The sequence below is a fragment of the Triturus cristatus genome, chromosome 1_1 (assembly GCF_964204655.1).
Source record: "Triturus cristatus chromosome 1_1, aTriCri1.1, whole genome shotgun sequence".
NCBI classification, from domain to species: domain Eukaryota; kingdom Metazoa; phylum Chordata; class Amphibia; order Caudata; family Salamandridae; genus Triturus; species Triturus cristatus.
Window position 1 is genome coordinate 820,082,537 of NC_140579.1, and position 27,563 is coordinate 820,110,099.

A 27,563-nucleotide genomic window follows, 5' to 3' on the forward strand; every position below is an offset into this window, starting at 1 on the left:
AGAGTTTTTCGTCCACCGTGGCAACGAACAGCGTCTCCCCGTTGAATGGTGTGTTCAGTATGTTGTTCTGGACCTCATGTTTGAAGCCAGAAATTCGGAGCCAGGCTTGCCTCCTCTCCGTGATACCAATAGCCATCAGCCTGCTAGATGTCTCTGCCCGTCTAATGCTATCTTAATGCATGCATTAGAAATGCTTTTGCCTTCCTCGACCAGATGGGAAGCTCTGTCTGTACTGCTCTGGGAGATGCTTAATTAGGTCTCCCATTTCGTCCCAGTGTTGGTGCTGGTGCCTGTTCAGAAGGGCATTGGAGTTGACCATGAGCCAGTGCATGGCTGCATTTCTCTCCACCTTCCTCCCGGTGAGGTCCATTCTTCTGCTCTCCTTCTCGGGAGGAGGCCCTGAGGTAGCCGGCACATTGGCCCTCTTCCTGGCCGTGGAAGCAAAGATGGAGTCAGCTGTGACTGATCCCTTGATATATGGAGGATCCTGTGAAGAGTGCTTGTACTTCTTTTCTGTTCTTGGAGTGATGGATCTGCAAGTTCCGGGCTCCTTGAATGCCTCCTTCCCTTGGTTCATCACGCTTTGGAGCATGGGGAGGAACTGGCTCCTAGTCTGGATGGGGAGCAGTGTTTCCAGTAGAAAGTCTTTCTGCTTTTCCTCGTCCAATTTCACCCCAAAGGCCGCTGCTGCACTCCTGACGACCATGTTGTATGCTCCAATGTCGTCTGGCGGCGAAGGCCTCGTAGGATATGTCTCCACGGGCTCCTCGGGACTTTCGGCGTCGAGGTCTTGCCATTCCATCTCCTGAGTCGTCGACGGCGCCGAGCCGCAGATCGACTGCTGCTAGTCTTCTTCTCCCTCATAGTAGGCTTCCTCTTCCTCCTCTTCAGGATCTCTCGACAGATCTTCGGTGTCGAAGTCCTCCTGTTCCTCGACCTCGGTCGGCGGCCTTACTGGGATCTTGTACTGTCTCATTTTTTGTCGAACTCCTTCCTCAGAAGGATACTCTCCATCTCCGCCTCGAGCCTTCTCTTTTTCTTCTCCATTTCGGAGGCGGGATCGGCGTCGAGCGCTGGTCTCTTCGACGGAGCTTGCGTCGACGCGGCCTTTTCCTTCGTGGTCGGCCGGCTCACCTCGAGGCCCTGCTTCGACGAACCCTGCTTTTCGGCGGGCTTCGGCACCTGGGAGTCCTTCTCGAAGGATCCGCCGGGCCTTCCGTCCTTGGATCCACTTGCGGTCGTCGAAATTTTCGGCGCCGGTGTTCCTTTCGAGGACTTTGACTGTTTTTCGAGAGTCACTCTCAGATTTTCAGGGCCCTTTTGGGGGTTTCGTACTTGAAGAGTCTCGTACCTTGTCAGGCGTTTTCTTATCGGTCTCTGCGACCGTGAAGACGTCGGGTCCTTTGGCGATGTTGTCCTCATCGTCGGTGGAGAGGCCCAGCTCGTACAGCGACGGGGCCTTACCCTTGCCTTCCATGTTGAAGTTGGCTCTTCTCTGCCTTTCTCTCACTCGGAGCGTCTTCGGCGTGAAGACGGCGCAGGCTTTGCAATCCTTGCTCACGTGGTCAATCGGCAGGCAAAGGTTGCAGACTGGATGCTGATCCTTCTGCGCGTATTTGTGGTGGCAGTTACGGCAGAATTTGAATGGTGTCTTGTCCATTGCGCTCAGAGTCTGAGTGCGCATTTTCCAATGGGCGTCGAAGTTTCCGTGGAACTCCACCTTCTTCGTCGTCCCAGCTGTATGTTCTTCTTCTCTGTAGTCTTGTATACTTTCTCGTTCGATGAAACTCGCGTATTTATCTTTTCCTTCGTTCAAACTCTGGAGCTTCTCGATGACGATCCAGACCCAACGGCGGAAAAAAGAATCTGAAGATGGCGCACCCAAGGTGGGACTTCCGCAGGAAGCGCGCCGACGTCACGAGAGGTACACCAAATGGTGGGACGTCGACGCCCACCTGGGCTACGAAGAAAGAAAAAATAAAAAAAGGACTACGAATCCGGACCCAACCACAAGATCGCGGAATAATGCACAGCATAGTGAATCCAGAAAGATTCACGCTGCAAAATTGCAATTATGTGAAAGAGGTAGGTGAGCCAATGAAAGCTTGAGCCAAGATGGTGCCCAGCTCAAGATCCTCAAGCTCAAAAAGAACAAGCCTTCTGTCTGCCACCCACACTCTAATCTCATGGGCCAAGAATTAAAGGCAAAGCATTACTTTATGTAAAATAAGACAGTAAAAGAAACTTATCTAGTGACCGAACTGCACAATGTGAAAGCAGAACACTTGGGATAAATCCCGGCATTCCAATTGACCAAACTGTGGATCCTAAGCAATTGTTTTATTTCACTTTGCCTCCTATTTATACATTACCACATGAGATAATCTTGAAATACATGAGGTGAGGATGTGCACTGTACAAAATATCATTTTGTATGATGTAATAAACCATAATGATGTTCCATGTATTCTAATAACCCAGGCCACGAAGCAGGTGCACATAACTGACTCACCTCTTGGTTCTCGAATAGCATTGTTTAATGGGTGCGGAAAGCATAAATGTTTCTAAGTTCATGTTTGAGAATTATCACTTAAATGCCTTTTGATGTAGTGATATACTCTGATGCACTATCGTTAAACTCGTCGCATGTTAATGAAATACACTTTTTGGAATTTGGAGTCTCATACTTTTACATATTTGTTGCACAAAGTCTTTAAAAATGAAGATGCGGGTCACGTTATATGCTTCTTTTCCTTTTACTTCAGTTACCGTGTAAATAATTACTTGCCCTTTAACAGCTTTCTGAAAGTCCGTATTGAGTCAAACAAGAAACCCTGGAAACCACATGTAGCCCTCAGACTGTACTCTAGTATTCATGGTCCAGTGCTTAAGAACAGTCTTGATTCAAGAAGGCAAACACCTTCCCAGAATTCTGCCTTTGACAAAAGGACATTTGTAAAGTCAGCAAAACTGATCCACATTAAAGTAATTAGAATTAGTTTTAATCATTGCACCCCATTAAAAGCCTGTCAAAAGCAAACTGGAGCAGGCTATAGCATTCTAGAATTAAACTTTAATATGCAACACAAATGCCACAGCGTGAAAAACTTTTGAATGTCCCTTAAATACAGAAACCACAGCATTCAAAAAAGCTATTCCTGCTGCCCACATTAACAAGCATTGGCATAGCCAATAGGTCTCACCTTTGGGACCTTAAAAGTATTTAGCTACGTAACAATTGATGTTTCATTGAGGATATTGTGCTGGATAACTAAACACTTATAAGGTCTTATTGTATATGGCAATAGGTTTTGCTTTTAGGACCTTATAAGTAGTTATGCAGTATTACATTTTTGGAGTAATATTCTGAACTGTTGTATGGCGAAACATTCATCTGACAGACCTCCTGAGGCGGAAGCCGGGAGTTAGAACTGCCGCTCTATTGTTGTTTTAATATTGTGATTTACTGCTTTTTAAAATCTCACTTTCCCTTCCCTCACGTTCTCAGGGCACTTACCGGCCTGTAGAGACGCCGCGCAGCCGATCTGAACGCTGCCGCGGTCCAAACAGCTAAGGGAATCTTGCCGCCATTGCCGGCCCGATCGCGGAGGCCACGCCCCCCTTGAGGCCACGCCCACCTCGATCCTGCATTTAAGCGCTGATTACTAGCGTTCACTTTACATCTGACAGACCTCCTGAGGCGGAAGCCGGGAGTTAGAACTGCCGCTCTATTGCTGTTTTAATATTGTGATTTACTGCTTTTTAAAATCTCACTTTCCCTTCCCTCACGTTCTCAGGGCACTTACCGGCCTGTAGAGACGCCGCGCAGCCGATCTGAACGCTGCCGCGGTCCAAACAGCTAAGGGAATCTTGCCGCCATTGCCGGCCCGATCGCGGAGGCCACGCCCCCTTGAGGCCACGCCCACCTCGATCCTGCATTTAAGCGCTGATTACTAGCGTTCACTTTACATCTGACAGACCTCCTGAGGCGGAAGCCGGGAGTTAGAACTGCCGCTCTATTGTTGTTTTAATATTGTGATTTACTGCTTTTTAAAATCTCACTTCCCCTTCCCTCACGTTCTCAGGGCACTTACCGGCCTGTAGAGACGCCGCGCAGCCGATCTGAACGCTGCCGCGGTCCAAACAGCTAAGGGGAATCTTGCCGCCATTGCCGGCTCGATCGCGGAGGCCACGCCCCCCTTGAGGCCACGCCCCTCCCACCTGGACGTCAGTCACAGCCTTATAAAAATGTGCCTCCCTTGGAAGCGCAGCGGACGAGCGCAGCGGGCGCGACGATGGGGCGCCGAAGGCGCGCCTAAGGCAAGCCCATCTGCGCCCGTCCGCGCCAAGGTAGGGCCATTGGCCCCTCATGATGCCGGTGCTGATCCTTTACATCAGGGTCCGCTTCCGTCAGGTCCTCCTTACTCCAGAGAGATGTTGATCCAAATAGGGAAACAATCGGCCGACAAAGGAACACTGTCTTTTTCACCCTCCTCCTGCCCCAGAGCTGTTCTTTGTGACGATGTTTTGCATTGTGGGCTATTAAACGTCAGGTCTCTGCCCAAACATTGCACAGAGATCCAGATTCTTGTTGATTCACATGCACTTGACATCCTCTTCACGACGGAAACCTGGACGCGTCCGGATTGTCTGGTCGATCCGGGATTCGCCTGCCCCTCTGGGTTTAAGTTTATTCACATTCCTAGGCCCACTGGCAGAGGCGGAGGCGTTGGAGTCATTTTTAGAGCCTCGTGCAGTATTAAAATCCTCACCCTTGACCAGATTCTGGGCACCGAGCTATTAGGACTCTCAATTCAGACCCATGCTGGTAGCATCGTCACAGGGATCTTGTGCTATCGTCCACCAGGGGCTTTCAGCCTTCAACAGCAACAAGCACTCATCACTACCCTAACCAATATCGCCTTATCTCACCAGAAGCTGCTGATACTAGGGGACTTTAACTTATGGCTAAACGGCTGCCTTGATTCAGCTCTCAATAACTTACTTTCGACCTGTGACAGTTTCGGCCTCTCTCAGTTGATCCCCAATGCCACCCATAGTGCAGGGCACAGGCTTGACCTATTATTTGCGGCACCTGACTTGGTGGTAATGGGTGAAACTCTTCCAATGGACTGGACTGACCACTCCTTGGTTAAATTTCTACTCCACAAATCAAATGCCCCTTCCAAGGCCTCAGTCCCGGCCAAAGAAATTAAATGCAGAAACTGGAGGGCCCTCTCACGTGCTTGTCCGTCTGGTGAACTGTTCCATCTACAACACCTGTTTGATGTGAACAAAAGCACAGCCAACAACTACCAGTCTCTTGTCTCTAGGATCTCTAGGGTGGTCGACATCCACGCCCCCCCTTAAGAACCGGACCTGTAGGGGCAAAGACTCTGCCCCCTGGTTCAATGCCGACCTAAAACTACTAAAGCTGGAATGCAAACAAGCAGAGAGAAGGTGGATACGTGATTACAATAATACTTGCAAAATCACATGGAAAACCAAGATCCACGCATATAAAACTCTTATCAAAAAATCCAAAGCTGATCACTACGCCTCCCTGATCTGTAACACCACCAACAATGCTAGGAGCATTTTCAGCATCCTTAATAGCATCACTAATCCGGAGTCCTGTAAAAATGTGATCATCCCGTCCCAAGATCTTTGTGACAATCTGGCCATCTTCTTCAAGGAGAAAATCAAACGTATCCTTAAGGATCTGGATACTCCTCTTAATGCTGAATATTCCCTTTCCTCGAACATTGTCTCTCTGGAGAATCCAGCACCTCCCTTAAGGGTGCCTCCTGAAGAGTTCCTCTGCAAGTTTCCACCGCTCGCACTCGAACTTTTCATTAAGATGGCTAGAGGGATCGTGTCAGGGTCTCCACTGGACCCGGTACCCCCGAAAATCTGGAAGGAATTCGAGACTGAACTTTTTCCCCCGCTCCATCTAATTTGTCAGCAATCCTTGATGACTGGCTCTGTCCCCTGCCATTGGAAACGAGCGCTAGTCTCCCCTCTACTGAAGAAACCTTCCCTGGACCCTGACTGCTCAAAAAGTTACAGGCCCATCTCATTGCTGCCGTTCCCTGCTAAAATAGTGGAACGGGTGGTCAGCAACACCCTCTCCAACTACCTGGAACAGCACGCACTTTTGGATGGAGCCCAATTCGGTTTCCGGCCTGCTCATGGCACCGAAACTGCCCTTATTATGGCCATGAACGAACTTCAAAGGCGAGCAGACAGAAGTCAGGCATCCTTTTTGATACTGCTCGATATGTCTGCCGCCTTTGACACGGTGAACCACAAGATCCTACTGAGTCGCCTTTGGGAGGTGGGAGTGAGGGATACGGCACTGCAGTGGTTCCACTCTTTTTTGCAGGACAGGCAACAAGCAGTCTCTCTTCCTCCTTTCCAATCTACCTTCTCCCCGGTAACGCACGGAGTCCCTCAGGGCTCGGCCATTAGTCCTATACTTTTCAATATTTACCTTAGACCACTTATTCGTTTGATCAATAGTTTTGGTATCCAAACCATTAACTATGCTGATGACACACAGATGATCCTCTCCTTGGAAGGTGAGGACTCTATCTCTATTGAGACCTTACACAATTGCTTGCGGGAGACATCAAGGTGGCTGAAGATGAATTCACTTCAGTTTAACGCAGGGAAAACCGAGGTACTCTTTAACAGTGGCTCGAGGATTCCCGGCCCATTCCCCAGCAATTTCTGGCCCCTGGAATCAGCTTCTAAGGTACAGCCTGCGGTCTCTGTCCGTAATCTAGGGGTCATGTTTGACCACCAGCTCAGCATGGAGACCCATGTTCAGAAAACCTCTGCCTGCTGTTACGCCATTTTGCGCTCTTTAAGGAAAGTACTACCCCTCCTACCCACCCAGGCTCGCGCTCAAGTAGTTAGATGCACTATCCTGAGCAGGTTGGACTACTGCAATGCCCTCCTGCTCGGGGCCCCGGAGTATCTACTAGATAGGCTACAAAGAGTCCAGTCTGCGGCTGCAAAACTTGCTTTGGGGTCTCGTCAAGATCTCATGGACCTTTCGCCTTGGCAAAACTACACTGGCTTCCCCTTAGACAGAGAGTGCAATTTAAGGCCCTCTGTGTTGTTTTTAGGGCTCTCCACGGTCTCGGTCCTGCCCCTCTTCAATCCAAGTTTGTGTTGTACGTTCCTACCAGAAAACTCCGCTCCTCGGATGCCAAACTGGTGGTCATCCCCAGATTCAAGAAGGTACGTTCAGGAGGCAGATCCTTTGAGGTGACTGCAGCTAGACTCTGGAACTCTCTCCCCGCAGACATTAAACATACCAATGACCTTCTACTTTTTAGAAAAAAGATTAAAACTTGGCTCTTCCCGGGATAGCCCTTGCCCCCCCTGTCTACTCCCCCCTCCCTCTTCAGACTCTGTCAGCGCCAGGATGCCTGCCATGGCGACAGTTCGCGCTCTACAAATTCGTAAAATAATAAATAAGGTCCTAAAGGCGAGACCTATTGGCTATGTGAATGTTTGATAGAGTGTTTTAAAGGAATGGTTTTTGTAATGTTAATTTGTATTGTTATAAATGTGAGAGGTTGGCCTGGTCTATGTTGACCACTAATTATAGTGTGCACTTATTGACGAATAGGTTAAAGACAAAATTTATTGAAAGCTATCTGAGTGTTAGTTATGGAGACTAGCCTTTAATGTAAGAGTTGAAGGAATGTAAAGCTGCTTATTTTACCATTTATGAACCTTATGAATGCACAAATTAAAGGAGAACTATAGAAGGCATATATAAAATATAAGTATTTATTAATAAACAGTTTTTAAACAAAATATTGATATTAGAGAAGAAAGCATACTATATTAAATGTGTGGAACGACAGTAAATAGCAGAATATATAGTGGCCTGTAAGGGGAGATCGAAGTATAAAGTTTGAAAGTGGTATAACAACCACGATAGTTCTAGACAGAGTGCCTAGAGCAGTTTTTTTTTTTTACCTTAAGGCAACAGCGAAGGTAGTGATATAGGGGACCTATGGAGGACAGGTGCAGGGTGAGAACTGAGAAGCGTGAGAGTGATAGAGTTAGTTATTTTTTTTATAGTGAGTGAGAGTTGAGTTTTTAAGATAGTGAGTGATAGCAAGTTACTTAGTGAGAGTTAGTGTGTGAGGTATTGAGAGTTAGTTATCCTGTTAGTGTTAGTTATTTAGTTAGTGAGAGAGAGAGATAGAGATTTAGTGAGTATGTGAGATAGTGAAGTTATTGAGTTAGTTAGTGAGAGGTAGTTATTTAGTTAGTTATTGAGTTAGTTAGTGAGAGGTAGTTATTTAGTTAGTTATTGAGTTAGTTAGTGAGAGGTAGTTATTTAGTTAGTTATTGAGTTAGTTAGTGAGAGGTAGTTATTTAGTTAGTTATTGAGTTAGTTAGTGAGAGGTAGTTATTTAGTTAGTTATTGAGAGAGTGAGTGAGTGAGTTATTGAGAGATTGAGATAGTGAGTGGATTGGCAATGCAATAGCTTAAACTCTCGCAAATAGGAGACCCATTGTATTGCAAATTACTGGCGCCCATGCGTGCTTTCACATTCGGGGGAGAGACGGCAGGACGGGGGAGAGACGGCAGGACGGGGGAGAGACGGCAGGACGGGGGAGAGACGGCAGGACGGGGGAGAGACGGCAGGACGGGGGAGAGACGGCAGGACGGGGGAGAGACGGCAGGACGGGGGAGAGACGGCAGGACGGGGGAGAGACGGCAGGACGGGGGAGAGACGGCAGGACGGGGGAGAGACGGCAGGACGGGGGAGAGACGGCAGGACGGGGGAGAGACGGCAGGACGGGGGAGAGACGGCAGGACGGGGGAGAGACGGCAGGACGGGGGAGAGACGGCAGGACGGGGGAGAGACGGCAGGACGGGGGAGAGACGGCAGGACGGGGGAGAGACGGCAGGACGGGGGAGAGACGGCAGGACGGGGGAGAGACGGCAGGACGGGGGAGAGACGGCAGGACGGGGGAGAGACGGCAGGACGGGGGAGAGACGGCAGGACGGGGGAGAGCGTGAAAGATGGGGGAGAGCGTGAAAGATGGGGGAGAGCGTGAAAGATGGGGGAGAGCGTGAAAGATGGGGGAGAGCGTGAAAGATGGGGGAGAGCGTGAAAGATGGGGGAGAGCGTGAAAGATGGGGGAGAGCGTGAAAGATGGGGGAGAGCGTGAAAGATGGGGGAGAGCGTGAAAGATGGGGGAGAGCGTGAAAGATGGGGGAGAGCGTGAAAGATGGGGGAGAGCGTGAAAGATGGGGGAGAGCGTGAAAGATGGGGGAGAGCGTGAAAGATGGGGGAGAGCGTGAAAGATGGGGGAGAGCGTGAAAGATGGGGGAGAGCGTGAAAGATGGGGGGGAGCGTGAAAGATGGGGGAGAGCGTGAAAGATGGGGGAGAGCGTGAAAGATGGGGGAGAGCGTGAAAGATGGGGGAGAGCGTGAAAGATGGGGGAGAGCGTGAAAGATGGGGGAGAGCGTGAAAGATGGGGAGAGCGTGAAAGATGGGGAGAGCGTGAAAGATGGGGGAGAGCGTGAAAGATGGGGGAGAGCGTGAAAGATGGGGGAGAGCGTGAAAGATGGGGGAGAGCGTGAAAGATGGGGGAGAGCGTGAAAGATGGCAGGATGGGAGAGAGGATGAGAGACGGCAGGATGGGAGAGAGGATGAGAGACGGCAGGATGGGAGAGAGTGTGAGACGGCAGGATGGGAGAGAGTGTGAGACGGCAGGATGGGAGAGAGTGTGAGATGGCAGGATGGGAGAGAGTGTGAGATGGCAGGATGGGAGAGAGTGTGAGATGGCAGGATGGGAGAGTGTGTGAGATGGCAGGATGGGAGAGAGCGTGAGATGGCAGGATGGGAGAGAGCGTGAGATGGCAGGATGGGAGCGAGCGTGTTATGGCAGGATGGGAGAGAGGGTGAGATGGCAGGATGGGAGAGAGGATGAGAGACGGCAGGATGGGAGAGAGGATGAGAGACGGCAGGATGGGAGAGAGTGTGAGACGGCAGGATGGGAGAGAGTGAGATGGCAGGATGGGAGAGAGTGTGAGATGGCAGGATGGGAGAGTGTGAGAGATGGCAGGATGGGAGAGTGTGAGATGGCAGGATGGGAGAGTGTGAGATGGCAGGATGGGAGAGAGCGTGAGATGGCAGGATGGGAGCGAGCGTGTTATGGCAGGATGGGAGAGAGGGTGAGATGGCAGGATGGGAGAGAGGGTGAGATGGCAGGATGGGAGAGAGCGTGAGAGATGGCAGGATAGGAGAGCGTGTGAGATGGCAGGATAGGAGAGCGCGTGAGATGGCAGGATGGGAGCGCGTGAGATGGCAGGATGGGAGAGAGGTTGTCAGACAGCGAGAGTGTGAGGAGCCGCCAGCGGGCAGGTGAAGCAGTGACGATTTACAGACAGAGCGAGGGAAGGAGGGAGAGACGTGATGGGAGGGAGAATCGGCCACGATTACTGACACTTCTGGAGAGAGGGCGCGTAAGGAGAGCAGAGTGACAATGTCAGCAAAGGATGGGAGGGCATGAAGAAAGGAGACGCTTGCAGAGGTCACAGGGAGAGAAGAAGAGACAGCCATTGGAAAAGGGTCAGATGTGACAGGGAGAGAAGATGAGACAGCCATTGGACAAGGGCCAGAGACAGTGGGTAATGGGTGAGAAAGGCGACATTGGCAGGGAGAGAGAGCAGTGACGGAAACAGTTCATTGGAGGGGGTACTAAATGCGGCCACTGCTTTGGGGGGGGGGGGGAAACGAGGTAGAAACCGAGAAGAGCTCCACAGCCAGAGGCAGAAAATGGGGTCAGGGTGCAGGCGTGTAACGAGAGGAAATTGGGTACAGGCAACATCCATAATAGCGAGTGCACGCAGACAAACCCTGCCAACCCATCCTGCCCCCCAGGCATGAATAAAAGACAGTAAGGGCCCAGCTACAGCCCGCCCCGGCCACCCGCCAGGCCCAGGAGAGGGGCCTGTCTCAGCAGCCTGCAGGAAGAGTGATTTACCGCAGCTGGCACAACGGGGCCTGTGTGCAGCAACGACAGGCAGAGGGCCCTGATTGTTTTGGAACAGATTTATTGCAGTGAAAAATAAAATTTACGAGGGCTTGAACCAGAGCTCAACGACCGCTGCTCTATTTTAAGAAGTGTCTTGCGCTTTCAAATACACGCAGACAGCAAGACGAGGCGCGTCTGAGCGCCGAACTGGTTTGCAAGATGTTTGTCCCGAGCATATTTAATGCCTTGATGGTTACCCTGAAATTATAACAGGACACTGTACTGAAATATAGTGTAAGTCAGCAAGACTCTCGAGAGGACGCTGGCTGGGGGGGGCTATATATTAAGGCGGTGGGACATTGACTGCTAGAGAAGGAGGGTAGAAGTTCGAGGGGGAGACAAAGAAGATGGGTTAAAGACCTCTAAGAATGTAGATATGAGCGAGTAGAAGGAACAGGTTCACAAAAAGGTATTCATGGAAATTGGTTTCCAGCTTCACCAAACTGCGCTGTAATAAAACCAACCCTTCTAGAAACAGGATCCGACCAGTCTCCATTCTCACACGCAATGGAAGGAAATCCACCCCCTGCGTGAGACTGCAAAGGCAGACTACACGTAAAAGCAGACCATCAAACACAGGAAACAATAAACGACATGCATTCAGCAAAGAACAAACAGCTGCAGGGGTAACGCGATTATTCATTACAACTGCTTCCACACACAGAGGAGACGAGCTGGCCAGAGCGTCGCAGCGATGCAAACTTCTTGGACTACAACAAGCCCGCAAGTGGTGCGCGCGCTTGGGAGAGCAGTCTTTACTTTTCGAAGCACTGCACTCGTGCTTGAGGCGCGCCGCTGATCGCTCCCACAAGGTGGATGCTGCCACAAGCACGAGTGCAGTGCTTGAAAATGAGCAGGGCGACGGCTAAAGGCCCTCGTATGCAGCGCACGCGCGCTGCGTAGGCGAGACCTAAAAATGTAGAACAAAAACTACACATGAATGCACATGCCAAGGTACCAGATAACATTTCCGGTTGTGTGAAAAAACTGCCTCATTGAAGAAACTTGCACACAAGGACCAACGTGAACCCTCAGATAACCAAACATATCGCTGTACCACTAAAAAATAGACTGCATTTGCCTCCTAGAGCTTACTAGGAAAGGTAACCAAAAGTGCCAGACGTCAACCAGAAACATTTTAGGGATTAAAATCCTATGTTCTCTCTTATGCCTTTTTTCACTAGTATGTGGGGAAAAGATTCCCCACTATGCAGTCTCCAATTAACATCCGGCTAAATAACCCTCATAGTGAGCGACTAAGAAGGGCTTACATGGTTCCAACATCAAACGAAATTTAATTACAGGCATTATAGACATTAAGAAAACTGAAGAGTACACTGATCAGGAAGAAGAGGATTTTCAAATGAATATTAAAAGTGACCAATGTTTCTAATGCTCATTAATGTGTCCAGTGCTTCAAATTTCCCTGGGGTGGTGTCTCAATCTGTCCAATTGCAAGGAGATAACTGGAAAAGCCTTGCCACTATTAAAAAACTTGGGGATTTAAAGCACAAGTAGATAAAAGGATACATGAAGGTAGTATTAGTAGATGCACTTGAATCACAAACTCTTGCATTTTACCCTACACTCTAAATGACCAGACTAATACTTCTCATAGGTTTTGGGAATTATAGATAAGAGCTTTAGAGCAACAGCAGCTCCATTATGCCAAACCACCATAATGTACTCTCACCATCACAAAAAACATGCCATGTGTGCAGTGTTCCTTACGTGTTGAGCATGATTTTACACAGCAGCATGTATTTGAGCGCGGTGATGGCTTTTGGATTGTCAATGGAATCATAACCCTCAAAGGCTTCATAGAAATATGAGTAGGCTGTCTTCCAGTCTTTCTCTTCTGCAGCATGAATGATACCTGTGAAAGGAAACAGCAGAAACAGTGTGTGTGTGCGCGGGTGAAAACATTGAAAAGTAGATCAGGCTGGGAAAGGAGAACATTAAAGCTATCTGTGGATACTGTCTTACTGAAGGAGAGGCAGATCATGGACAATTGCAGCATTTTATGGCTGCTTCTGTCAAGCACAGAGCAGAAACCCAAGCTTGGAGGATCAAATGCTAGTTATGTGTAAATAGCACACAATTTTGAAGGAAAATGAGAAGACTGCTCTACTAAGAACAATGTTTCTCCAACACTGCCATCTTTCACCAATTTGAATACCAGCATATTAGAGTAAATTCCTTTAACACCTAAACTATAATGAAGCATGCTCAAGGCCAGAAAATGCTCGGCTCTCCTTAAGCATTCCCAATTTTCCTTTGGTGCAGAAAGAAGCAAGTCTCACACAGAGTGGTACAGAGTGGTGCAGGGGGGCATAATATGGGAATCTCTACAGTATTTCTAGAGGGGAAAACTTAATTGGCAAGCACGTTTCATCAATATGTTCTCTTCTCTAGAAAAACGTGCTTATTTAAAGATAGAGCATTGAGAATCCATGGAATCACTATAGTGGTCTTCAATGTTGCACATCAGTGTTGTGGCAATGCCCAACTGACAGGATAACCTGAAAGTATATGGTTGCTGTTAAGATTAATTGCATATCATTTTGTCTCATGGACTTTCTGGTAATCTGGCATAGTGCTAAGCCTCGGGGAACAGCAGTGATCATCACTCGGGGTAGAAGAAGCAGTCTTTAAAAGTTTATTATTTAAAATGTATTCTAAATGGAATATAGAGGATGCACACGTACTCCAGATAGTATTTGCACAATGCATAATTAGCTCAGGACAGGTACCCAACAGAGTGCATAAAATATAATTCTGACCTATATTAGTGTAGGTATAGGATGTTTAAACCAATATCGCCCACAAATAATTACCTTCATGGCATCAAAACATAATACAGGCTACAATTCAAATGACCAGTATACGTCTGGATACTAATGCTAGGAAACTTGGCCCATTGATTTACACACATTTTGCAACAATATTAAAAGTGAACCATATACCATTGCTTTAATGCGTGGATACTTATAAATGGGATCCTTCATGTACATGCTTCTAACAACTTCCCCAATTTTCAATAACGGTCCAATGACCATGAGCAGAATTAAACATAGGAAAAAGAGTGGGTGCTGCCCAACAGTGCCACTGCTATTTGCTCCAAGCCCTCTTCCATATCCATTTCATTGCTAGGCTAAGGCACTAAATACCACTCACCAAGTGACTCACCTATGGAGGAGAGATTGATTCATACCCAGATTTGCCAGAAGTGCACAATTGCCCTTCTTTCTAGCACCTATACCATGCAAAAAGTAAGACACATTCCACCACTACACAGGCTATTCTGACTCACCGAATTACTTTTCTCAGTTCTTTTCCCAATGCTACCTAATCTCAGTGCCCGTTTGTAAGAAAGTGGCTCTGTATATACTGCACCAAAGTAAGGTTCAGTGTGCACAGAGTCCACAGTCCCCAGAGGTTTGCAGGGGCTAAAGTTAGATATAACCTTACTCTCTAAAGTGGTAGCTTGGTCGAGCAGTAAGGCAGTATCAGAGGACAGTGTAACGCATTTGTTGCACACTCAGTCAGCAAATGGTCTTCACACTCGAACTGAACTCTAGGCCAATTGTTTTGTATATAAATATATAGTTTTATTTTAGAACCAACAAAAGGTATCAAAATACTTTCTCAGAATGAAATGCTCTAGTTGAGTACTTTCAATACGCAATAGACTTTTAAACGCAATAGTTACAGTTGTGATAGGCAACACAATTCAAACAATTATAACTGAGCTCAATAGGAGTTTTTAAGTAAATGCAATTTCAATTACTTTGCGTATGATCTTACTCAGGGTTGGATCCTGGATTCAGCCCTGGTGCATTTCCTGTAAGCAGTTGAAAAAAATCATTTTTGTTACACAGGCGATTTGGCGATTTTTAAGGAATATTTGTATGTTTCAAAAATCGACACTTAGAAGAATTTCTGGGAAAAACCAGGCAATGTTATCGTATGGAGGAAAATCTAGTTATCGGTAAGTACAGTTGTAATTACTTTTCAGGGTCAGTGCTGGGCACCAAGATCCAGCACTGGGATCTCTCCTGATAACAGGTGAGTAATTTAGTTTTTGTTGAGCGGGCGATTTTTAGTGAATATTTGAAATTTTTCAAAACTCGACACTTATAAGATTTTCCAAGTGAAACCAGTCAATGTTACCATATGGAGAAGATGTAGGTTATCGGCTTTCAGGTAAGTACTCGACTGGCAGAGTTAAGGTTCTGGGCATAGACTCAGGGGTCACCCAGGGTCAGGTAGGTACAGTTGGTACACCCTCAGCAGCACAGGGGCAGCCGGGTGCAGAGTGAGTTAGGCCCAATGTTAGCCTATGGCGGGCAGGGGGCCCTTGGTTGGTGGCTGCTAGCAGGCAGGTCACGCGGCTGTGGGAGCTGGGCTCCTGGTCACTCACAGGGCAAGTGGGGAAGTAAGATAGGATAGAGGTTGCACTTCCAGAGGCACTCGGGCAGCTGGGTACAGTGTGCTTTTGAGCCGTGGGGCGCTCAATGCATTTCAATGAAGAAGCTACAAGATAAACACAGGCTGCAAGCTTGGGGACGGAGATTCTTCAGGTGCGACCACCACTAAGAGGTAAGTTGGGAAGCTGTAGGTTATGTAGGCACCCAGGAGTTGGGCACAGGGGGCCGCAGGGCTCCGGGTGCAGGGGTGCCTTTTGGTGTCGGGAAATCTTACCCTCTGCTGGTCGCGGTTGGAGGGGTCCCTGGTTCTGAGGCTGCAAGCGTCGTTAGGAGCGTCGAGGAGGGTCCTTGGGTGCAGGATTCTTGGTCACAGTCGCCAGGGGGGCGTCCTCGTGGTCTTTGTCCACTCAGGCACAGGCCGGGCTCGGCGGGTGCAGAGTGTGCAGGAGTCGCGCTTCCTGGCTGGCACCAGGGGTTTGTTACTTGCTTTGAGCAGAACCACTGCTCGTGGGAGTCCCAGTCTTGGTAGATGAGCAAGGCAGTCAGGTTCTCCGGGGTTTTTGAGGTTGCTGACCACTGGAGATGCCGGGGTTTAGCAGGAGCAGGTTCGAGGGTCGACAGGCCTGTAGGGCTGGGGCCAAGTCAGTTGGTGTCTTCCTCTTGTTAGCAGCTGCACGGCAGGTCGTCTTTCTTCTTGTTCTTCACACTGTTCCAAACTGTACCACATTCACTTTGGGCAAGAATGACAATGCATTTAGTCTCCTCTCCTGCCCAGCAGATTACTGGTCTAGAGCCATAGATTGTGTGGCTGGCATCAATGGACTGATCCAATGCGTCAATTACTGGAACTGCAGAAGTGAAAAGACAACAGGACGACATCTTCTTACTCCTATTTCAATGTTTTTTTATATCCAACTACACAGCCAATCAAAAAGAGAAAGTTGTGACTGGTCACCGTGTAAGCCAACTTTGGAGAAAATATCAGCCCGAACATTCATTCTTCAGAGAGACGCAAGCACAGAAGAAGAAGGGAAAAAACAAAAAACATTATAGCTAATTACTCTTTTGTCCTCCTTTAATTTCAAATTAGTTCTGATCTGTTACAAGTTGAGGAGGGTTGCTCTGAATCTTAGGTCTATTGTGGGGTTCAGGGGGAGGGTGAGGAGCAAATGAAATTTGCAAATATTTGAAAGATGCAGCCTGTGATAAAGCCCAGAACTCTCAATATGGAGTTAGAAACAGTCAACATTCTACCAAAAACAGAATGAGTTAGGAGCACAAGAGAAAGAAGCATTGAAAATGCAATAGGTCTTGCCTTTGATTAAGATAAAGCCATTTGCTTTGCTAATGGTATTGTATAGCAAAGCAAATGGCTTTAACTTAATGAAAGGCGAGACCTATTGCATAGGGGCGTGGCCGATGTAATTAAGGGCGTGGCTTAAAACACTCCAGCTAAAAATCTGTGCTTAGCATAGTGTGCCGCCTGACTGGTATTTGCTGCTTCTGTCCATTCATCCAGATATACAACACAAGCAACATTGCACCTACAACAAGCCAGCACTATTGGCTTTCTCGATGGCTGTAAATTGCATAAGGTACATAAACAACAACTGAATTCACAGTATATTATATTGAAAATGCTTTCGTTCTTGTTGTCCTTTGACAAACATGCTTTTGCTCAGAGCTTTAGGAGGGTCTTTTGCTTCCTCCCGGTCCCTTTCTCTCGAGCGCCAGCATTTTATTTTCTGTAAAACAGGTTTGAGCCTGATGTCCGCTCAACATCCTGTGATTCCAAACATGAGTATGTCCTTGCGCACATACACACTAATGTTTTAACTTGTGAAGATTGTACCCAAACTGACTGCAAAATTGAGGCTGTTCATCCGTGTGATGCGTATGTCTCTTCCAGAAACATTGCTTTCTGTAACAATATTATGCTTTGTCTATGCTCTTTAGTCAAGCCCGAACATTTAACTCGCACAGCCCTAGAACCTACATCCTTCCTGAAATCTTTAGTAAAATGATGACGTGGGGTTGTTGAGAAGGTTATGTGACAACAAAGGTGAGCGAGGTTCTAGGGCTGTGAAGGAGAAACTTGCTTAGATACAGAGAATCCAAACGCAGGCGTGAGGTATTAAGTACTGGAGAAAAGACACGTTTTCATCTCCCTTGCTGGTGCAGTTCAACAGCTGGGCTGACGAGTTACAATGACGGGGATTATTGCCTTACCTGGGACTCAAGAGCTGAACTGAGCCTGCCGTTTTTAGGAGCACCAGAGTGGGGATTTCATCTGCCTTTCACCGTAGCTCCTCGCCGGACCTGCTGCACGGGTCCCGCTTCGTTTTTCCTGTTTGCCTGATTGGCAGTGAGCCTGCCTGCTTTTCCCGAGGTGACTGTGCCGAACTGTTGCTGTGAGTACGTGCATGCGGGACTACAGGGCTGTGAGCTGACCCGCAGGGACTCAAAGTACCAGGAGTCCCTGCGTGAGGTCGAGACCCGCAACACCTGGGTCGCTCTCCCTGCCTGCCCCGCCCCCGCCTCACCACTATCTTTATCACTGGCCTCTGGCCCCGCTGCGCGGGAGCGCCCGGGGCTAAGCCCGGGCAAAGGGCGGGCCGTCTAAGGCCGTCCAAGGGCGTACAGGGACGGGCCGGGCGCATTCCCTTTCATTGCGGACTTTAGGACTCAAAGTATGTTTTAGCCATAAATGTGATTAGGTTTTTAATTTAGTCATTTCGTGTAAGTTTAGTCTTATTTTCTTGCCTTATTTGTATTTTAAATTATATATATTTTTTAAGGATGTCCTTATTATCAGGGAAGGGTAGGCAGGTCACAGTAAAGTCAAGTAGTGGTAAAGCCACTGGAACCCTAGAGGACTTCATTATTCGGGCTACGGGGATACTGGATAAAGAAATTGCCCTCACAGAAAAGCGTTTGTCTCTGGATCTAGTTACGGGGAAACGTTCATCCCTGGGACGGATTGGCTCTGCGGCCACCCCTGAAAAGAGCATAGTTAATGACTTGGAAGCTAGCCCAAATCTAGCAGTAATCCCAGACTTCCAACAATCACCTATGGATGATGTAGTGGATTGCCCAATAGAAGATCGTACCGAACTGAGTATTACTGGGGATGGTACCCAACACTGTAATTTGAGTGTATTGGGGCCTGTTCCCTTACAACCTCAAGTTCTGGATTCTGATCAAGTAGTCACAAAAACTAGCAAACGTAAAAGAGGGGGGGTGGGTCATATTAAGGGAAGGGGAATGCGGTTGGGGGATGTCGGTTATTTGACTCATTGCTGCCAAAATAATAACACCGAAGATCTGTTAGTACACATCGAGAAGTTGGTAAAAAGCCTCTTGATGCCCCTTATAGAGAGAACACAAATTGTTAACTTAAAATTAGACCAATTAGAGCATCTAATATCAGTTAACACACACTCGCTGGAAACTCTGGCTAATAATAGTAAACCCCCTGAGCCCTTGGTGAATCGTATTACAACAAAGAAGGGGGCCCAGAAAAACCTAATCCAAAATCAAAACAAACCACCCCAGCCTACTGCATCTGTTGATTCCCAGGGAATCCCCGTACAGACAGTTAAGTAAACTTGCATTGGCGGCTGTTGTGGGCTCTCAGTGAATGTCTGCAACAGCCATAGCATCAACTTCAAGCTCAACTGCGTCTATGCTAGTGGCCGCACCTGGAGTTAAATCAACTCCACTGAGCGGATCATTAGTCCCGGGTAAAATAGCTCCTCCAAGAACATCAATTTGTGTGAACATACCCCCTGACTCTGCACCTTTCATGGTAATCCTGACAGGTGTCCCGGTGGTTGCACCGAACAAATATGAATCAAGTCAGGACCTATCAAATAAAGTAAAATTTTGGCTCAACAATAGGCCACTTCACCCAGCTTCTGCTACAAAAATATTAAGCGTACGAAGGGTCCCTTGGGTTGGACCAAGCAAGAAGGACCTAGAGGGGGATTGTATCCTTATCAATTTTAGGGATAGTTGGGTCAAAGACTTGATTTGCAATAAAGCAAGGTTTGCCAGAATGGGGGATATTCAATGTATAGGCCTTGAATATTTTTACCCCAATCTGTACCATGCTCCCCCTAATCTTTGCTACCCTTGGTCAAGATTGCAGGGCAATAGTCATTCTGGGTTAAGACTGCAGGGAAATAGTCACTCTGGGTGGGTACAGAGCAACACTGCACTTCGACCTTCCCAAAATCATCATCCTGGTATGTGGCACCAGGGTGATGGATGTCTCATGGGGCCGAGAAGTATCAATAATTTTATGCAACTGCCCTATAATCAACCAAGAATAAGATTTCAGGGGGAGGAATACCTAGGGTGGATGCCAAATAACAATATTCCCCTAAGAAACCGTTTTGACCCACTGGCGGGAATGGAGGGTTTAGACTGACCGCTAGCCAGGAAAAAGGAAAATGTTTCATTTATACCAGATCTGGTCATGGGGGAGAACGAGGGGGAAAGGCAGAAGGATAACCCGGCGGTGGATGTTCCCGACCGCAATGTACAGTTTAATATACCTTTGGACACAGGTTGTCAGCAACTTAGGCTGCGAGCCGAACCAACTTATTATTGGGCAAGACCTGGTAACTGCAAAAGAGCTTGTGGGTGATAACCTAGGGGAACCCACGCTGTGCCTAATTTCATGGAATATTGCAGGTCTTGCGTGCAGACTGGAGGAAGAAGCCTGGCTGGATTATGTGGGCGGCCAGGATATCCTGTGCTTTCAGGAGACATGGAGCAGAACGGGCGGGGAAATTGATGGTTTCCAATCTTTTAATGTCTTGGCGGTGCCATCACCAGCTGGGAGGGCTAGGGGTGGGATAATGACAGCACTCTCCATCAAATTGAAGAATTTGATAACTTCAAAGATAGTGAACACTCCCTGGTACCAGTTCCTCCTGCTGGAAAATTTGTTCCCCAAGCCCTTGTTATTAATCAATTGGTATCACAATGTTTTTGATAGGAATGATGTATCCATAATTCAGAGTTTGGAGGAAGCAATATGTAAGGCATGTAGCGAACGACCTCTATTATTTGTTATTTGGGTTGGCGATTTTAATTGTTCATTGTGTAAATTTGGTGGTTCAAATGTGTGTGGTTTAGAGGACTTAAATGAACAGCCCTTGATGCACTTTAAACACACGCCCCAGGGGGACGCTTTAAATAATATCATTGTTTTAAATGATTTATGTACGGTAGAGCCCTGGGTTGCCCCAAATATATCGCCAATACCAACTTTTCAGGGAATAAGAGGTGCGATGAGCACTATTGATTTTGTATTTGTGTCTAGTAACTTTCTCCATTATGTTAATAGGCTTGAGGTAATAGCAAATGCTGTAAGTGATCATAACCCCTTAATGCTATCCTTGTGTACTCCCGTTAGTGGAAAACATCCGGTCTGGGAGCAGCCCATAAAATATAATAATAATCAAGGCGTCACTTTGAAGTGGGGGAAAATAGACGCTGTAGGCCTAGAGGCGGAGATCTTTAATGTCTGTAAAATTGAAATTGATTCATGCCTACTGCCAACATCTGATCCGGAAAAGGTCATTGGGAGCTTCGAAAAACTAAGCGGGCACGTGGCTGAGCATCTTAAAAAACCAGCGGGGAAAAAGAACTCAAAGTGTTTTAGATGGTTCGATTCCGCGTGCTCCGCTTCACATAAATCCCTAAAAGCGGCCCTCATTCAAAAACCAAGGAACAGAGAATTGGTAAGATCGACTAGAAGGGCCTATAAAGAGGCTACCATAAAGAGGAAGCAGGATCTAAAAAACTGTGCCTGGGAAGATCTAGAGAAGGCCTCTGAGTTAAAAGATAGTAGGCTCTTCTGGGAAGTAGTAAATCGCCTTCTGTTTAAAAGTGATGCCAAGGAAAGCATAGTGATGCAGGTCACTGGTGAATCCTGGGAAGCTCATTTTGGTAAAATTTTTAATCCCAAGGCACTATTACCACTGGACTTGTTGGATGATGTAGGGGATTTGGTGGTACTATCCACAGCTTCGTCCCTTAGCTCTTCGTTCACATTGGAAGAGGTCGAGGAAGCCTTGAGGAAAGGTACATTATTAAAAGCCCCGGGTCCTGTTGCTGTCCCTTTGGACTTTAAGCACAATATTGAAGTATGGGCACCGTTGTTGTTGAATGTGTTTAGGGCTGTTGTTGGTCGTATCCCTGTATCATGGAAGGAGGCAGTGGTGGTGCAGATTTTTAAGAAGGGCGATAGGTGTGATCCCCGATGCTATCGCCCTATATCCTTAATCGACGCATCGTGTAAATTACTGGGAAGGGTCATTTTGGCCAGATTGGAAACATGGGCAGACTGTTGGTCTAATTGTGAATACCCAGTATGGATTCAGAAGAGGGAAGGGGACGGTCGAACAGTGTCTGAATTTGGCGCTAATTATTGGCAAGTACATGAAGGCAAGGAATTCTGCAATCTACCTTGCCTTCATGGACTTGTCAAGCGCCTTTGACACTGTTTGTAGAAGCAAGTTGTGGCAGATGATGGACGACATGGGTTTTGAAGAGCCCTTGGTTACACTACTCCGCAGATTGCATGCAGCAACGACCGTGGCCATAAGGTTTGGACCTGGGGGTGAAACAACAAAATCCATTCCCTCAACCGAGGGGGTGCGTCAAGGCTGCATTTTGGCGCCTTTTTTGTTTCTAGTATACACAAACGGATTGGAGAAGTATTTGTTGGATCACTGTTGTGACTTTCCAAAGGTAAATGGTAAGAGTATTCCCATACTTTCATATGCAGATGATACTGTATTAATGTCCCTCACTGGAAATAGTATGCAGGCGGGTCTAGATGCCTTTAATACCTTCATGCTGGACCTTGACCTGAAGGTAAACTTTGCAAAATCCTTTGCAATGAGCTGTGGTCCAAAAGGGTCAAAATCTAGGAAATTTGTGGTGAATAACCTTACCATTGAAAAGGTGGATAACTTTAATTACCTTGGAAACTTATTTAATAACAAATTAAGTTGGGCCCCATTAATGAAGGCTCGAGTCCAGAGTGCCAGCCGCTCCATAGAAGGTCTTTTCCGTTTTTGTGGTAAGCTGGGTCAAAAACCCGTTGCGCATCTTAAAACCCTATATATATCTAAATGCTTATCTGTGGCCACCTACGGGGCGGGGGTATGGGGGACCGAAAATCCCTCAGCAATACAGGTGATGGAAAATAAATTCCTAAAACGGGTATTATCGATCCCATCGGGCTCATCAAATAGTTTTTGTCACAATGAAATGGGAATGACCAAAGTGACTGATATCATTCGTTTGTCGCCCCTATTATTATGGGGTAAAATATGGTTATCTGATGACCTGCAATTCTCCAGAGAAATTCTTCTAGACTGTATGAGCCTGGATAATGCAAAGCAGATCCCTTGGTTGTCATATGTCAGTGATATGTTGCATAAGATAGGTTTGGGTTATGTTTATGAAAATCCTGAAAATATCCAGGGAAACATAAAAACCCAAATTAAAGTAAGTTATTGGAAATTTTTAAATACACCTTGTTTGGGAGGCCCAACAAGTTATGTACATAAGTTACAGCATCCGTTTTATTTAACTTTTACAACTAATGTGCAATGGCGGTTTTATCTTACAAGGTTTAGGCTAAATATCCTTCATTTTCTTTTTGCCTTTCCTAAACAAGGGGGTTGGTGTGAGGGGCTACCCCCTTGCCCTTGCAATGACAGAGTTAGCCAAAGTACCATACATGTTGTCCTCTTTTGTTCTTTATATCAGGAACCAAGGATTAGATTTATTAAGCCTATCCTGAAGGGGTGGCAACCATGTACTTATGAAGAAGGTTACAACTACTTGCTATCGCTATCTTCTGTTGGAGTTTGTTGTGCCATGTTAAATTTCATACGAGTGTCACTCCAGATTAGGAAACGCTATGGATAATTTAGCTGTAGACCTGTATTCTGCCATGAGAATTTGTATCTATGCTGTATGATGGTCTCTCAATTACAATTATTGTGTCACAGATGGTTCATCTTAATTGTGTACTCATGTTTTGTAACTTTGTGCTTTTATGATTCACTGTATGAATCGAACAAAGATTTTGAACTGAACTGACACGTTATCGACGGTCTCCATACATGCGGGCAAACAGAGCAGTAACTCCTCACATGGCTTCCCAGTGATGAGGCAGTAGAGCTTCAACCCAGAGGGTGCCTGAAAGCCCCAAGGGCGGTTTCAAGCAGCAGATAAGCAGTTAATGAGTGAAAAGAACATCCTTGCGCTGACCAGTAAAAAATCAGATCTCGGGTGGGTACTAAAGAGGCTCCACGCTGTGTTGCTAGCCAAGGGCAGTGAAGTGTTCGAGGAAGAGCCGTGACTAAAGGCAGACAATGGCGGTGGGGGAAGGGAGCATCTGTGAGGGGATCCATGCTTTGTTGGTGGGTAGCTCTGTACAACACTAACTTCTTCCGCCTCTGTGGGTGCTGGGGGAAGGTTAGCACACCACACGATTACTCTGAAGAGGTGAAGCGGCAGCTGTTACACAAACAAACTTGTTGCATCCACTGTGCTACTTCAACTGATGCTCATGAAAAGCGCTACGATACCTTTGGGTCGAGTTCACGCTATATGCTTCATGTGAATGTAAAGTACTTGTTGCATCCACTGTGCTACTTCAACTAATGCTCATGAAAAGCGCTATACCACCTTTGGGTCGAGTTTGCGCTATATGCATCATCTATGTGTAAAGTGCTGCCTGCATTATCAGAGCACAGTGCTGCCTGGTTTGTGTCGATTAGTGTATAGTGCTGTTTGCCTCGTGTCACCCTGGCGCACTACGTGATCCATGTGACTGTAAAGTGCTGCCTGCTTGATGTCAGTTTGAGTAAAGAGCTATGCATCTGTACTTTGCATATGCGTTTTCAGTGGGGAGTGCCTATCTGCTTGCAGGCTGTCTGCCCAGAGTGCTGCCTCTGTGATCACAACCTCCTTGGCTGCTTCATTTGAAGTTTGCTATAGTTCTTCGTTTGACAGCTTCATCTTGTTCTTAAAAAGGTCTAACCCATTTTAAACTATAATTCCCAGAATGTTTTATGTAACGGGCAAAGTAACAAAATAATCCCAATTGTTCCTTCAGGTCACGGGCCACCGCTTGGTAGACGTGAGTTACCGACACATTTCTCCAACTGAACGTAGCAGTAGCAATCCCCCCCTTTCAAAACCCCGTTTATGCAGAACTCTGACGTTGCCCAGCTACGTGCGCAAGTAGCACAGCCCGTGCAGGTATTTTTCTTTGCATTCAGCGATGCTTAGTCCTGTGAATGTCATCATAACACCGGAACTTCACATCCCAGAATGCAAAGTAAAAGCAGGCCTGGGCGAGCTATCTAAGCATGGAAAATGTCCTGCTTTTTTTGTAACGTTCTATTTTGCAACATCTCTCTCATGTAACGTAACAGGTTCTATTGTACAGGGCTCTGACACCTTCGGGTAAAGTCCACGCTTCATAAAAATGCATTAAATAAAAAGGAAATAAAGCGCTCCGTGTGACAAACCGGTTTCAGAGCCATGCCTCAGCAGTTCATCGGTATGCAAAGTGGCTTTCTGATGTTAATCCCGCAGATGCTCACAGAGGGGGAATGGATGCATTAGGAAGGAAGGGTATGCAAGAGTAAGGGAGGTAAACCCAGGTGTTGTAGAAGAGAGGGATGGTGTGAACGTGAACTGGAAAGAAGAGGAGGGCAGGGGGGGGGGGGGGCTTGTGTTACAGCAGAGGGGTGGGCGCTGCACGGATAGCACCACCGTCCAGCTGACAGACTGCAAATCTCAGCAGCGTGTGCTAACACTTATCCCACTGCGGTGTCTGGTTACTCCACGGCGCTTGCTCCGGTCTCAAACTCTACCGGCGTCAAGTGTCACTGTGGCTTGGCGGGTACTCTGCCATGAGGAGCCCTCTCAGGTGACTGGGGGCTCCAGTACTAATAACACGCTCTCTCTTCTAGATACCCTGGTTCCTGACCAGGCTAAACACCAGACAGCTCGAGCTTGTCCCTCGTTACTCTCCCCTTACTGGCACAGTAACCGCAAAGTCACCCCTATTACCCTGGTGCACGTCCCTTCAAACTGGGCAAGGGTAGAGACTGTCAGAGGTTAGGCAGACAACAGGATTCACGTTAGTAACTGCTGGTGAGTGCCCCATTGTGTCCTCTCCAAAAACACCCTCCATGCGTGTCCTGCTAATGGTGGCTGGCCTGTGGTGCCCTCTCCTGGCCGTCCGGAACAATCTTCCAGATACTTTAGAGTTCCCCGTTACTCTGCGAGTGTCAGGCTGCTCACAGTTAACCAGTCCACGGCTCTAGCATTCACTGGCTCTTAAGGTGCCTCACGTCTCTAATTAGAAGTACCCGGCCATGATACTTTAGCACTCACTGTTACTCTGCTGGCAGTGGGGTCTGCTTGGATTTTGTATGGGAGCCCATCCTTAACACTATTGATTCTTAGTTCCTCAGGAGGGGCTCATCCAGACTGTTCCATTTAGCGTCAGCAACCTCTCTCAAAACTCTCGTGCTCACTGTTACTCCGGAGGGTGCCGGTCAATATCCTGGTTGTACCAGTACGCGTCAGTGACAACCATCCCCAGATAGTAAAGTGCACACTCCACAAGTATAGGCAAAAGTCGCACCGCTGAATTGGAGGACATGGACACATCCAATCACGGATTGTGCATATAAATAACATGCCACTGTCCTGCGAGTGCTGGGGGGTTAGGGGTTCGAGAAGGGTGTTGTCTACTAAAGTAAAACGCACGCCATTGCCCCACGAGTGCTAGTGGGGGTGAGGAGGAGAGGGGTGTTGTCTACTGTAGTAAACAAGCCGAGAACAGAGAAATTAAAAGCGCGTCAGCCATTGTTGAAGGCAAACGTGGTAATACGAAAAAGTGCTTAGCGGCTAATTAAGAGACTGTCTCCCGCCGCAAGTAAAGATCGAATCCCGGTGGGCGGGGCCAAAAGCGGACAGGGTGGCAACCCTCAGTGTAATGATTGCCTCCGGTCTCATCTTAACGAACATGCGTTAAAAAAAGGCACTAAGATCAGACTGAGGCACAGTCCTAATTAAGACAGTCCTACAAACGCGAGCTTTAGCAAACACATTCTGAAATCTTTAAAGTCCCAGAATTTCAGAACCAGAGCACAGAAATTGTGTTAAACTAAAAACAAATTGGAAAATACATTGACAAAGGAATGCTCCTCCCATTCAATGAGTTAAATGTCCCCATCTACATTAAGGAGTGCAAAGATATCCCTGAAATTAACAGCTAATTAATTTTGCACTTAGGGAATTTAACTACTCTTCAATAGACATCACATACACCTCAACTATCACTGGTTCAGAAAATTGTAAAACACCAACTTTGAGTTTGGATGTTTCTACCTCTTGCATTCCTTGTTCTTTTCCGCCCCCACCGCCTGCTCTCCTGGACCATCAATGACGACGACACCATCAAGATCATGAACACCATCCACTCCGGATCTCAGTCAGACCCTTGCCCACATCTTCAACCAAGCCAGCACCGCCATTGCACCCCATCTCCGGAAAACCATCAACATCTCCTTCGAGACAGCAACCTTCCCGGAGAGCTGGAAGCACGCCGAGATCAACGCCATACTCAAGAAACCCAAGGCGGACCCCAAGGACCTCAAGAACTTCCGGCCCATCTCCCTGCTCCCGTTCCCGGCGAAGGTCATCGAGAAGACAGTCAACAAACAACTGACCCGCTACCTCGAGGAGAACAGCATCCTGGACCCGTCACAGTCCGGGTTCCGCAGCAACCACAGCACCGAAACTGTTCTCATCGCCACCACCGATGACCCTGCTAGGCAACGGAGAAACCGCGGTCCTCATCCTCCTGGACCCGTCAGCCGCTTTCGACACGGTCTGCCACCGCACACTTCTAACACACCTCCACGACGCCGGGATCCAAAAGCAGGCCCTGGACAGGACCACATCCTTCCTCTCTGGCAGAACACAGAGCGTCCGCC

The 27,563-nt window shown here is 47.5% G+C and overlaps 1 protein-coding gene across 4 annotated transcripts in view; it reads right to left on the bottom strand.

Annotated features, from left to right (window-relative positions):
• Positions 1–27,563, bottom strand: part of LOC146871121 (26S proteasome non-ATPase regulatory subunit 11) — a 922,247-nt gene that overhangs the window by 658,926 nt on the left and 235,758 nt on the right. For all 4 annotated transcript variants that reach the window (XR_014980477.1, XM_085650288.1, XM_085650291.1 and 1 more), the window contains one exon: positions 12,812–12,956. Coding sequence is in view for 3 of the 4 variants with exons in the window: in XM_085650288.1 (XP_085506414.1) it covers positions 12,812–12,956 (145 nt within the window). In the remaining variant the exon portion in view is untranslated. The remainder of the gene's footprint in view (positions 1–12,811; positions 12,957–27,563) is intronic.